This window comes from Puma concolor, chromosome C2 (assembly GCF_028749965.1).
Source record: "Puma concolor isolate L17-30 chromosome C2, mPumCon1.1.hap2, whole genome shotgun sequence".
NCBI classification, from domain to species: Eukaryota; Metazoa; Chordata; class Mammalia; order Carnivora; family Felidae; genus Puma; species Puma concolor.
Genome location: NC_141675.1, coordinates 23,532,109 through 23,545,565, shown reverse-complemented (window position 1 = coordinate 23,545,565; position 13,457 = coordinate 23,532,109). Strand labels below are relative to the sequence as shown.

The 13,457-nt window shown below is 37.3% G+C and overlaps 1 protein-coding gene across 9 annotated transcripts in view; it reads right to left on the bottom strand.

Annotated features, from left to right (window-relative positions):
• Nucleotides 1-13,457, bottom strand: part of SATB1 (SATB homeobox 1) — a 100,512-nt gene that overhangs the window by 50,056 nt on the left and 36,999 nt on the right. For all 9 annotated transcript variants that reach the window (XM_086674213.1, XM_086674211.1, XM_086674216.1 and 6 more), the window contains one exon: nucleotides 1,342-1,453. In XM_086674213.1, coding sequence (XP_086530339.1) covers nucleotides 1,342-1,453 — 112 coding nt within the window. The remainder of the gene's footprint in view (nucleotides 1-1,341; nucleotides 1,454-13,457) is intronic.

Here is a 13,457-nt window from a genome sequence, read left to right as displayed (position 1 = left end):
GACCGGTTTGATGCTCCTGACTGGAAAGGCTGAGCACGGCTGTTATATGTAAATAGGTGAGTCTTTTCCAAATAGCACACCATACCTCCCATGTATAGACTCTGGCTTGATTTCCATCGTCATTTCTCTTTTTATTAAATATTCAGGCTTTATATTTAGAGGAACTTATCATATTGCTACAATCACTGATATATGCAAAATATCACTAAGAATTGGGAAAGAAACCTTCCATTTCTACCAGTGATATCAGCCCAAGTGGGCCATTCACAGGGAATAGTAATTCAAGCAATTATTCCAAAAATGATGCATTGTCTTCATTACAGCTCTAAGCTATAAAAGGCAAAGAATCTGTTTTGGTAGATGGATGGCTTTGCTTCAAATATTAAAAGCTAAAACACACTCAAAATTCAGGTTCTCTTGTTTCTTAAAATCTTTAGGAAAAGTCATTATTGTTGTTGTTATTAAACGAACACAATGGAAGGAAAGAGACACAAGTTTAAAACAGGACATAATGCTATGCATATTAAACATCCTGTTCCTATATTATTTTAAAATGCATTATTTGGAAGGTACAAGTATGTGAAAGAAAACATTAATAGAAATTAAAACATGAACCTTAATCACAGTGTTTGCTTTGGCAACATTAGCAAACTCAAAAGGGAGAAACATCACCGTCTAAATGCTCAGGTACAGCACACAACTTGTATGTGTCGTCTCACACTGCCGATAATTTTTAATGCATTTCCTGCACAACACATATTGACCTGGAGTTGCACGCTAAGATGGGATGCTACACTGGAATTAAAAGTTGAGAAATGGTACAATGATGTGTCTGCTATCAGGGCGGTGAAGCTCACCGAAGTGCCCATCTAGAAGGGCTGGGGATCAGAGCTATAAAATTCACTTGATCTCAACTGTGGAAACTATAAATACAATTTAATTTCCTTAAAAATTGGGTGTAAAAATAGGCGCTTTCTCTTCCTCTCAAACAAAAACAAAACACATAAAAGCATGATTTATCTCTGAGCGAAATCACAGCTAATATTAGTTATTCAAGGCCTGGTTAGGTCTTCACTGAGATGTTAAGAAATGACAGCTTCCCTCCTCCCGCCTCGATTTCCTGCATGTCTGACAACCAAGTCAGTTTGGCTGATTTAAACACAAACATTTATTGAATTTAATTATCTCATTATACTCATACCCACTCCCCACCCTCAAAGAAACATTCTAAATTGATCTCTAATTGGGCAATCACAAGACCTGGCTTTAGATGTGACTTTGATAAACCCCCAAATGACACATAATGGCATGTAGTCACCACTGCAACAGTTTTTTGCTTACCCATCATATCTTTTGTCTTCTTGAAATGTTTGTACCACCTTCCAAATTCTTGACATTTTGCTGCTGAGACATTTGCATAGTAAGTGCTGTTCACAATGGAAGAAATCATACTCTGCATGAAGAGGGGGGAAAACATTTGTAATACATATCGGCACAAGATGGAACACAAAAATCATTTCAATTGTGTAAACGGCATTTTTTTTTAAATCAACTGAGTACCAATACATTTTTGTTTCATGCTTTGGCCTAAAGCCTCAACTTCTTAAAATTCATTAAGTAGCACATCGAACGCTTATTTAAGTAGAAAGCAACAGCCCCCTGAGACCAGTATAAAGCCATCAAACCAACAGACTTTGCTCTAGTACTCATGGAACCTCCATCACTGCCATCTATTCTTAGGCTGACAAACTTACACTCATCTCCATAAATCCCAATACGTGAAGATGACTTTATGACTGCAATTCGTAAGTAAACACTACTTTGAGGTTAAGTGACTACACATCGTTGCTGCTCAAAGTGTGGCCCAGGGACCAGCAATATTAGCATCACCTGGAAGTCTATTAGAAATGCATAATCTTGGGCCCTACCCCAGACACAGCCAATGAGCACTTGCAGTTTACCAAGATCCCCAAGGGATTTGAGTGTGCATAAAGTTTGGGAAATACTACTTGTACTTTCTACCATTATTTGGGTTTTAGCTGGAGGTGCATGAACTACGCTAACGTTCTTCAGAGGTGAACGGACCACACTGAGGGGAAAAAAATACACTATTCACGGGGCCCCTCTATTTAGAGAAAGAAACGTTCTACAATCTCATCGCTAGCTTCATCTACAGTAAAGCTGAATTTTGAATTCCAAACTAACCGTAAAATTTTAAAAGATACACATTTCATGCCTACTCAATTTCTCAAGGATACCACAGAAAAGAAAATGACCTATTTTGTCACTTGTCTTCACTCTGCTTTTAACAAAAACCCTGAAGACGGAATCAATGGTTTAACATGATAAAAATAAAGAGAGGAATGACCATGATTTTGAAGTTTTGGGTGTTCTTTTTTTTTTTTTTTTTTTAATTCATCTCCAAGAAACAAACGTGTTTTCTTCCCAGCAAATTTCGGTTATGGTAATTTCAGTACCTTAATTTGTTGTTCTTTTTAACCCTAATGCCCTTATTACCTAGTAGCAGCTCAATTAATTTCCAGCTGCATTTTAGGAATAATTAGACTTGTACCACCAATCCTTCCTCTACTCCTATGTGTAGAAACATGAGAACTTACATTTCAGACTTCAGTTGGTCTATGGTGAAATAGTTTACAGAAGGCAGCATTGTTTGGGAGGCAGGCAACAACCAGAAAAGCCAGTTTGGGGACAAAATATTTTTATATCATTATCTTCTTTAAGCTACTTCTAATTTAAAGTTTTTTTGGTGACTCTTGATTCTCCTGACATCCATACAGTGTTAATTTTGTAACATGCACAAGTTCCTGCAATATCTAACTCTTGGGGCTCTTTAAAGAACTTCCAGTGAAAAATAAGCCAGAGTTGTATTATTTGTGTAAAACACGGCTTTCGTAAGAGGCACCGTGATAGCTTTTTTTTTTTTTTTTTTGGACACTTTCTACTTTATAGTCATTTTTACATTTTATTTCTCTAAAAAGACATTCTTAATGTGCTCGTGATTCTCTGCCATTAATCCAGTAGCTTGCAATTCTACTAAGAGCCTCCCTCAGTCCAGAGTACAAAAAGATACTTAGCAAGGTTGCCAAAACCAGAGCCAGAAGATTACCTGATCCAGTTAACAATCCGTCAGCTTCAATCACACTTACTCTATTGTAATAATGGATCAATAAAGTCAGACACTAATAAAACTATTCAGATCGCTGATGGATAATGGTGATTCTGCAAATGGATGACAGTTGATGCTCTTCAACTTTGGTCCAATTTTTAAAAAATTATTACTCTTGTTCCTAGACATTCTGGCAGTTTCTTAAATGTCAATGTAATAGTACATACAAGTTGTAGATGTAGTTTATGCCTTAGTTTTCAGAAACGTATGGGAATATCTCAATTTCGCTGAGGTTTCTGACACTCAGTCTATTTCAGTTTGCCGACAGTTCTATACATGAAATTTGTTCTTTGCCGCACACCTACTATGTGTCTAGCTGATACTAGAGACACAAAGGCAGATAAGACACAGCCTCTGCCTAGAAGTTTACCATCTGTTAGGAAGACAGATACATAAACAGATTACTTTAATTTAATGTGATTTAGCAGACCAACAGTGGAAAGTATATGGGGGGACAAAAGGAAGAATACACGGTACGTGGTAAGACAACCCATCTGAAATATTTTTATAAAATTAGAGCCCATGTGTAATAGTGCTATGTAGTTCATTATTATCCATATGTGGAAAATAATATCCATATGTGCATGATCATCAAAGCTTCTTCCTGCCCTTGTTTAACCCCATTCGGTAGGCTCTGTCCTTAAGTGACTTTCTGGATGTTTTCTACTCTGTCAAGTGATGTGTGCTTAAAAAACTCTGATTAATGTAAATATTAGCCTAAGCAAGATGTAAATGAAAAGGCTAATCCACAGGTTATGACACATGTCAAAGCCACTTTTTAAATTCTTTCTGTGCTTTCAGGGGGCTGGGGAATATTCCATAATTCAGGTAACTTGAGGTGACCTCTATTTTTATTAGAACAATATGTAGTAATCTGTACAACTAAATTGCTCAAGTACCACTGCGTCAGGATTTTTTTTTTTTTCCATGTGGTAAAATCCCTATTGGGAGACTTAGCTGTGGCATCAGACCATGAATTTTGAGGGCAAGAAAGAGATTTCAGAATCTTGTGGGTCACATGGCATTTGAAAGATCATATTTAGGGGCACCTGGGTGGCTATCAGTTGGGCCATGTCATGATCTCAGCTCAGGTCATGATCTCACAGTTTGTGAATTTGAACCCTGCATCGGGCTCTGTGCTGACAGCTCAGAGCCTGGAACCTGCTTCAGATTCTGTGTCTCCTTCTCTCTCTCTCTGCCCCTTCCCTGCTCGCGCTCTGTCTCTCTCTCTCTCAAAAATAAGCATTAAAAAAAAAAGAAAGATTATATTCAGTACTGGTTCTTAAATTTAGAAAATCATAAAGAAACACCAATTATTTGGAGAACACATATAACAAAGCCAAGGTTGGTACTATCTGCCTAGGGGATGGGGATATGCAGGGGGTAGGCAGATCAAGATCCACATTTTGAAAGAGGCTTGGGATTCTTATGTTGATAAAAAAAAAAAAAAAGCCTTTGGTTTAAAAAGATTATACTAAGTTGTACTTTACGCAGCTCTGGGGCTCTATATTATTGTCCAGCCCCAAATGTCTGGCATATACTAAATACACACTAAATATTCATTTGATGAAAGAGAATAGCTAAATCTGCATTCAAGTCCAAAATGTGTCGCACAGAGGCAGTGTGACCTTGGTCACATTAACTGGCCACTCATTCTATCATAATCCCCCTTACTAGATGGGAATCACAGCAACACTCACTTCACAGGCTTGTTCTGAGAATCCATTCATTCAGGCATTTTTTTCCCATTCATTCAGCATGTTATCTACTGAACTCCTACTAGGTGCCAAGCACTAGGCAAGTTCCTAGAAAAATAATGACCCGAAGAGACATACTATCCACACTTACACAGACAATAAATAAGATAAATATGGTTCTCTTAGCACAGAGCCGGGAACAGACCAAGTATGGACTTCAAGATACGTTAATTACTATGACAACCCTCTGCCTCCTCCTCACTGGCTTTTATTATATGATCACATTTCAGATCAGTCCAAAGACTATGCTTTAAATAACAGAAGAGCATCAGATAAAATTTTCAAATGTTGTTATTTTATGTCAAATTTTCTTCCGAAGAACAGAGTAGACTAATTAAATTTATTAACTCGGGTCAAGGGATAACAAGAGAACACACCCCGGGAAAAAAAAGTATTTCCACCATTTGTTTCAATATTCCAATCTGGCAGTATCTTTGTGAAGCTGGCCTGTACCCAGAAGCAGGTATCAGGAAGACATCTACCGCTTCTCTGACTTGGATTTTCGAGCTGTGCCCTCTCTCCTCTCTAGCTAACAGCAGCTCATTCTTCAGGACACAGTTCAGGCACCCTTGCTTCTGCAAAGCCTTTCCTGACTTGGTGTAGATCCAGCACATGGCACCTTCCCACCATTCTTCCTGCTGCTGTCAGTCTTGGGGTTGCATGTCTGAAAGGCCTGGACTCACAACGGGGCTGGGCATATATTAGCTGATCAATCAAAGGATCAAAGATCACTGAATTAGCCGTTACTGGAAGCTACCAGAAACAATTTTTTTTTTTTTTTTTTGCTCCTAAGGGTCAAAGGTAATGGCAGCTTGTCCCATGAATCTTTTCAGATGCATCATTTTTAGCTGTCATGATAGGACTCATAGTTTAAAGAAACTTTGTTCATTAATTTGCAAGAGATCCCTTCCCAGGTTTTTCAAAATACATCCACACAGATGTCTCGGAAGTCGCAGTGCTTGGTGGTTATGTTATTCCAGTTCTCTCTCTCGGTGTCTATTTATACAAGCTCTCCAAAGCACTTTGAAAAAGGCACAAGTTGTATCGCAAGTTTTCCTACTCAGCGGCCGGTCTGTGTAGACCACCGATGGTCAGGGAATAAAACAATCAAGCGGACCAAACTCAGGCAGCTCAAATCTCAAGTTCAAATGCTACACAGTACACCAGCCAAGGAATAGGCCACAGCTTCCAGTGTTGGGAAACGCAATTTGAAAGTTGGCAGAAATTGGCTGTGGGTCTCATAACCCCAGTGTGACACAATATTCTCATCCTAGGAGCCAAGTTGTAAGCTTTTCTAAGATCCATAAAGCACATGTCTGCTCCCTATGAAGAGCTTCGGTTCTTTCTGAGAGTCTGCTGAAGTTCCGATCTGAAAGAATGCCATCTTCACAGAAACCCCAGTACTCTAGAATGATACCATCTGCCACAGGCTGAGCTTCCTTTTCAGCCAAATACATTATTTATAACCTTTCTAATTGTGAAAAGGTAAGGGTGGAATTTTTCTAAAGCCTGACTTAGATATAGTTAGAACATTCTAAACCTTTGCTCTCAAATACTGCAGGTATTTGTTTGAAAAACAAAAACAACAACAAAAAACCCCATAAGGAATTGCTTGAGGTCAAATCATTTTTCAACATATTATATATTCTTTCAACCCCCCCGCTAGAATATAACATACGCTGTAGGTATATATTTAGAACACATTTAGAAACTGAAAGAAGATGTTTTTATTTTTCTACTTGGTCATCCTGGTAGCCAATAAAGAGGTTTAGGGAGAGGTGAGGACTTCTGAAAAAAAAAAAAAAAGGTTTATCAACTGGGGAAAGGCAGTGATCTGATTACCCTTAAAATTGCTTTGTTGTGCCTTTAACAACAACAAAAAAACCCACCCCAAAACAATGCTAATCAGGTTATTCAATCATTTAAACCAAAACTGTTCATGCTTTTCTGCCAAATCAACCAACCACAGCAAAATCTGTTATCTCTGATTGCTCAGCTTCCAGTCAAAAAACAGTTAACCCCCACTATACCAAAAGTTTTCCAAAATACCCTCCAAGCTCCGAATACTCGTGAAGAATGAAGAGAAAGCCACGACATCTTTAAAGGGTAATTGAAGTGCTGTACCATATTTGCATATGACGATATACTCTAATAAACTAAACAGCCTGTCCCGGAAGCCAGAAGCTCCCTAGCATTTCATCTGATCTCCATACTGACTTTTTGTGCACTATTTTTTTTTTTTTTTTAAACAGGACTGTGATATCCTGATCAAAACTTACTAAAGACTTGCTGATGGTTTCACTGCGGTGGGAGGAGGTAGCAGGAGCATCTACAAAATGGTGGTTCACCCATGTTTAAAGCTTTCAGGCTCCATCAGCAGAGAGGGCAAAGGCTACAACATCTTATTTACACAATTATCTAAATACGATTAAACAGCTGATGGACAAATATTAAACTGGAAAATGTATAGTCATTTCAGCTTAATGTAATCCTCTTTCTGTAAACACCCAGGATGATTTTTTTCAACCAGAACAGTCCTGACATCTCATAAGCCTAAGGGTGAATAGCAAGAGATTGTTTTTGATAGTTATAAATATTCAAAAGACATGCAGACCATCTGCTTTCATAATACAGGTAAAGCAAGACTGAAATGGTGACTGCTGTATAAAAATGATTCTTTTAACAAAGTCTTCCTCTCCTCGAAAACTATAAAGACAGATGTCAAAAACTGTTTACACAGAGCAATCAGGAGCGTGCAAAATGTAATATTCCTTTTACACACAGTGCTTGCTAAAGAGATTTTTTTTTCTTTTTCTTCCCATCTGTGTGTTGCAACACATTTCTACAAGTTAAAAACATTTTTTTCAAACAGAGATCTCATGAATACCCAAAAACATGCTATCTGGTTTCTGAATGCTAATTAATTTCAACTAAGGAATCTGAATATCTTTTTCTGTAGGAAGGAATGTATGTTTTGAATTGGAATACTCTAGAGACAGCAAGGGAAATAATCTCACCCCAGTTTAATTCTGTAAGGCGATTTTCATGGTTCTACCTTGTCTGTAATATATATCTGCTATGTCCATGTTTTAAATGAAAGCACATTACTGCTAATGTCTTTGGCATAAAGTCTAAAATAATTGTTTTCTGAAATAAATGCCCGCGCATGTGAAATGTATATACAGAAACCTTTAACTTCTCAGTCGATGCAGAGTGATGCATAAAACCCTATAGTTAATTTTCAGGACTGGAACACTAATCTTGACAGTAACCTTTTTATGTATTGTATTAATGGCACAGAGGCATTAAGCACCTTTTTATAATTTTCAATAAAATGAGCATTTACTGAACAATCTGTCAAACTGCTGGCTCCCTATTCTTTTACATTTTTATTTTTTGAGAAGTGTAACTTCATACACTCTGACGCCCCTCCTCTTTCTCTGTGTCCTGTCTGCCTGTGGCCTGAATTTCACAGCAGTTTTTCATATGCATGTGAAAAACCCAAAGGTCAAACTTTAATTTTGGATCAAATGGAATCAACTCCATGTTCAAACACAATTTTAATGGAGATTCTCAGCAAATGGAATTTTCTTTTAATCCCAAAGGATATCAAATACTACAAACAAGCTCTAAAAGGCATCATATGAGATGGTGACATGGAACGAATTTGTTGAAAATTAACAGGTAGTCCCCCATCTGGTATTTGGGGGTGGGAAGGAAGGGAAATGGGCTTGAATTTATGAGAAGCAAATGGCAGGATTTCTAAGTGTAATACTCTGTTTGTGCATGTTAGCTTATGTTCCCCAAATCTTTCCCTCTGGATCCTCTATTGCTTTCTAAGCCATTCTCTTGGGAGATACAACTGGGGCATATTCGGAATCTCAATTTGTTGAGAGGAGACTAATCACTTATAAATTTTACTTAAACTCCAGTTGTCAGTTATGGCTCTTGCCATCGTGATCAATTCCAGTGCCTGAAAACGGCATCTTCACAGAAAGTTACCCTTGTGTCATGCTAAAAATGGAATCTCAGTACCAACCTCCAATACAAAAGGAAGCACAAAGAGAACACATCTAAATCTTTTTGAATTTTCTGGCGGTTCCTAAGGATGAAAACGTGACCATTCCAAAGCACAGAAATCATATTTAATTATTTAAATACCCAATTCATAATTTTTAAAGAAAATGTTGGCTCACAGTTCACATGGTTTTTCCACATAAAGTAATTTTACCTAAGGCCCGGATAATACCTTTGACCAGATTCTCTACTCTGTTGTTTTGTAGAAGTACCTATTCTAGAAATGTTTACCATCCTGAAACCTTCTTATTCAAACTAATTGAATATATTAGTAAAGAGCTTAAATTAGAAAATATTTGTTAAAGGTGTATTATGACTAAGGGTATGTAATATTTCAAATTAATTGCACAGCGGCTTACTTTGTTCATCTGCAACATGAAGGGGATTGAATTAGATAATCTCCAGGGTCCCTTCTAATGGCTTTCAGAGTCTATGAAATCTACATGTATTCCCAAACAGAGGTCCTGTAGGGTCTTCTTCAATGACTTAAGAAGATTTACCTGTAATACACATCAGCCATTCACAGGCATTCACTGCAAATGCCCCAACTACAGTGTTATTTTTAGGAAGGTTAAAGTCCCCTGGTTTCTTATTTATAATGTGATTATTAAAAATACACCCATCATTATACATTAAACATTATCCTACTCCAAAAAGAATTTTCACGAGCTTTTCATTAGATTAATCTAAATCCAATGACTTATTTTACAGCAAAAATCGTTTCCTAAGATTCTAAATTTTAAGCAGTCTGCACCAACTTGGCAATTTGAGGAATGCTTGCTTATTCTTTCTCTGATGGTCCTTGCATAGTTAAATCTCTCATCCTCTATGGAGATTACAACTTCTAGTATCTGTACTTAGACACAGCACAAGAAAAAGTAACACATTTGTGTTAAATGCCAGGGGTCCTAAATAAAGCATTCTGAAAAACTTTAAGCCACGGAGTAAAAGGACTGAAGTAGTTAGAATCCATTTTTTCAAAAGTAAATACAGTTGACCCTTGAACAACATAGGTTTGAACTGCATGGGTCCACTTATATGCAGACTTTTTTACAGTACAGTAATGCATTTTCTTTTCTTCATGATTTTCTTAACATTTTCTTTCCTCTAGCTTATTTTATTGTAAGAATATAGTAAATAATACATGTAACATACAAATATGTGTTAGTCAACTTATATGTTATCTGTAGGGCTTCTGGTCAACAGTAGGCTGTTAATAGTTAAGTTTCTAAGAAGTCAAAAGTTATACGTGGATTTTTGACTATGCAGGGGGTCAGTGTCCCCAACCCTGTGTTGTTCAAAGGTCAACTGTACTAGAATTAGGCTCTGTAACTCTTTACAGATTTTATATTCCTTCTCTGCATTCTTTCTTCATATGAACACTATTAAGATTTTTAAGCCAGACTGCCTAAAAACTTGGGGAGAAAAGACAGCCCAGAATTTAGCTTTTTTATGGAATGACAAAACTCTCTTTGGGAATCTCATGAAACCTGTGGAAGGTCTCTCCACATACACTCCCAAAAGTAACTTATAATTTCTGGGTCTGCACAAATCCTCAGAAGCCTATCACAGCGTTGATGGATCCCCTCATATCTGATCCAAGATTTCACAGGAGACTAAGAGCTAAATCATGTCCTTGATTTCTGTGTTTTTAAGTTACTGTTAGTTGTTAACCAAGACTTTCTATGTCTACTCAATAAAGATAAACCAATGTCACCTCTGGAATAGGTCACAGAGGAAAATAAAATTAATCTGGCTCGTCTTTATCAATATTATGAAAATGCTTCACAGTTTTGGAAACTGCCATATTCTGGTAATCACCTCTTTAGGAGTTATAGTGAAACAGTAAAAATGTTGCACAGGTTGGACATCGAGAGATAATGTGCCCCGTCCATCACTGGAGGTATGTGCTCCAGGCTGAGCTGGTGCTCATGCAGAAGGGTGGACAAGCCGGGTCCCTGGGGCCCATTCTGGAATGGCTGAACAGTTATCTACACTTGCAGCTCTCCCTAAATTCAGGTGATTCTGGGCCTTTATACAGTGGACTTTTACACATTATGTGTTTATAGCCCTATACAGAGTCTCCAATGCCAAACGTGGACTTTAGAACATCAACTGAGGAATGGACATTGTAAGCCCATATGGGGTGGTACTGACTGTTAGCATTTTTATGTTGGCAGCATCAGCATCTCTGAATATAAATCAATGGACTGTGCTATCGAAATTTTCCTTCTTTACATTATTTTGAAACACGAGAAATGGACAAATGGAACTAACAGTAAAAGAGCATGGATCTCAAATATAACACAATTGACCCAAAATGAAAAGTATTAGCCATGCTGAAATATATGTTTGATAGGGAAGAAAAATTTCAGACATGCATATAAATATATCGTTAAAAGGCTGTGCTTAACAGTGACATATAATTAGATCTTTTGCAGCATATTTTACATCTCTGGGTCCCTTGTATCTCCAAGGTCACTGTTCTGCTTACAAACATGTAAATTTGCACATATATTCAAGAACATTGTAACATAAGCAAAAATACAAGACAGCTTGGAGTATCAGTAGATTTCCTTACAGAAAAATTCAGAATTTGCTCTCAGTTAGATAAACTAAAAATTGAGAAGTGTAATAGGAGAAATATTTTGTACAGTAGGATATTATAGATCAGAGTATCTATAAACTACTACTAATAAAACTACTGACATAGTTTATTGGTTCATGAAATTAACACGGCAAAAAGCCTATGAGGCATCAGCTTCATAAATACTCCTGAGATCCTACTGTGTGCCAGGATTTACAACTGTGATGATGAATCAAACTTAGTCCCTTTGTGACAGTTAATCACAAGGTAAGGCGAGCCTAGTTAGTCTGCACATAATCTCAGAACAGCATGGAAAGTACTATGATGGGTGTGCAAAGGCAGGATGGAGCCCTGAGCGCAGGGAGTGGGAGTGAGGGGAGTTCACAAAAGGACACGAGACAGGCTCCCACCCACAGGACAGTCCCCTGAGGCATCTTTATGCTTTTTGGACACTGTCTAATCTAAGGTACCTTATTTGCTTAACTTGCAAATGGACTTATTTAAAGTGCAAGGTTTGAGCCTTTCCCCACTTCCATTTAAAAATACATGGGAAATTTATAATGATTCAAAGGATGATGCTAAAAGTGCCCCTCACAGGTGAGAATGGACTGTAACACAGTCCTCTGTTTTTTCCACATGTGAAAAGTTCTTGGTTGTTTCCATAAAAAGTCTGCATCAAAATCTTCTTTGGAGCAGCAGTTTCTTAGATGACTATACAGCATCCCCATGTGTAATTGCAACCTCTCAATCATCATGTTGTAGAAAAACAGCCAAAGTTATTGTACACTTTAGAACTGAGCAATGTTCCAAATGTTTAACAAGTAGTATTTCACGTAATTCTCATAACAATCCTGAAAAATTGGTGCTATTATCTTCCTACTTTATAGATGAGGAAATTGAGGCATGGAGAGTCACTTCCCAGAGCTGACAGAGCTAGTAATGACAGAGCTCACATTCTTGACTCCTAGGTAATGAATGGTACAAGCTCACTAATTAAAGTGATGGCAAAGAGCAATGACACACAAAGACTCCCATAAAAAGTGACAGAATGAAGTTGCTAAAGAAATATATCACACCAAGAAATAGTTCCATTAAGAAACAAAAAGAAAACGAAATGAGGCTCTGTCCTATGTTATCACAACCCAGGAGTTTCAACACATCTGGAAATTCTATTGTGTCGTTTCATAAAGTTAATACTTGGTTCAGGTAGCTCCACATTTTTTAACTGCCTGGGAATAAAGGCTGGATTGACAGTAGAAAGGGACAAGCCTAGGACAATCAGTGGTACCCAAGGATGAAGTGAAAATGTGATCTCAAAGGGTGCTAACAAAGCGTTAATCTTTTCTTAACTTTCAACCTATCATGTGGTTTGCACCTTTAACCCCTCTGAGGAAACTAAATTAGATTAGCATTTTTATGGGAAAATACTGCAATAAAGATAATATTTTTTTTAAAGAAGTAAAGAAAACGATGATGGCTAAAGAGGATAAAGTTTTAGAGTAAAAATAAAAGAAAAAAAAAAGACTACTGAAGGATGTCTGAAAGATGTCAGCTACCTTCAATGAAGAATTCTGCAACCTTATGAATTGTCCGTGATGAAACTCCAGCACCCCATAATAATACTGCATATTAGAACACAATACAATCTTACATTTCTGAAGCGCCCTTCATGCAAGCATCCCAGGGTGCTTTACAATCATTATGAGTTAAAATTAAAACTGAAGCACATACAATTCCTAATAGAATCGTTTTAAAAATGCTAAACAGAACAAATAACTTTTAAGTCTAGATTTAAAAGTCCCAACAGCCAGAGCGTTCCTTACTTCAATTGGCAATGAGCTGCAGAGCC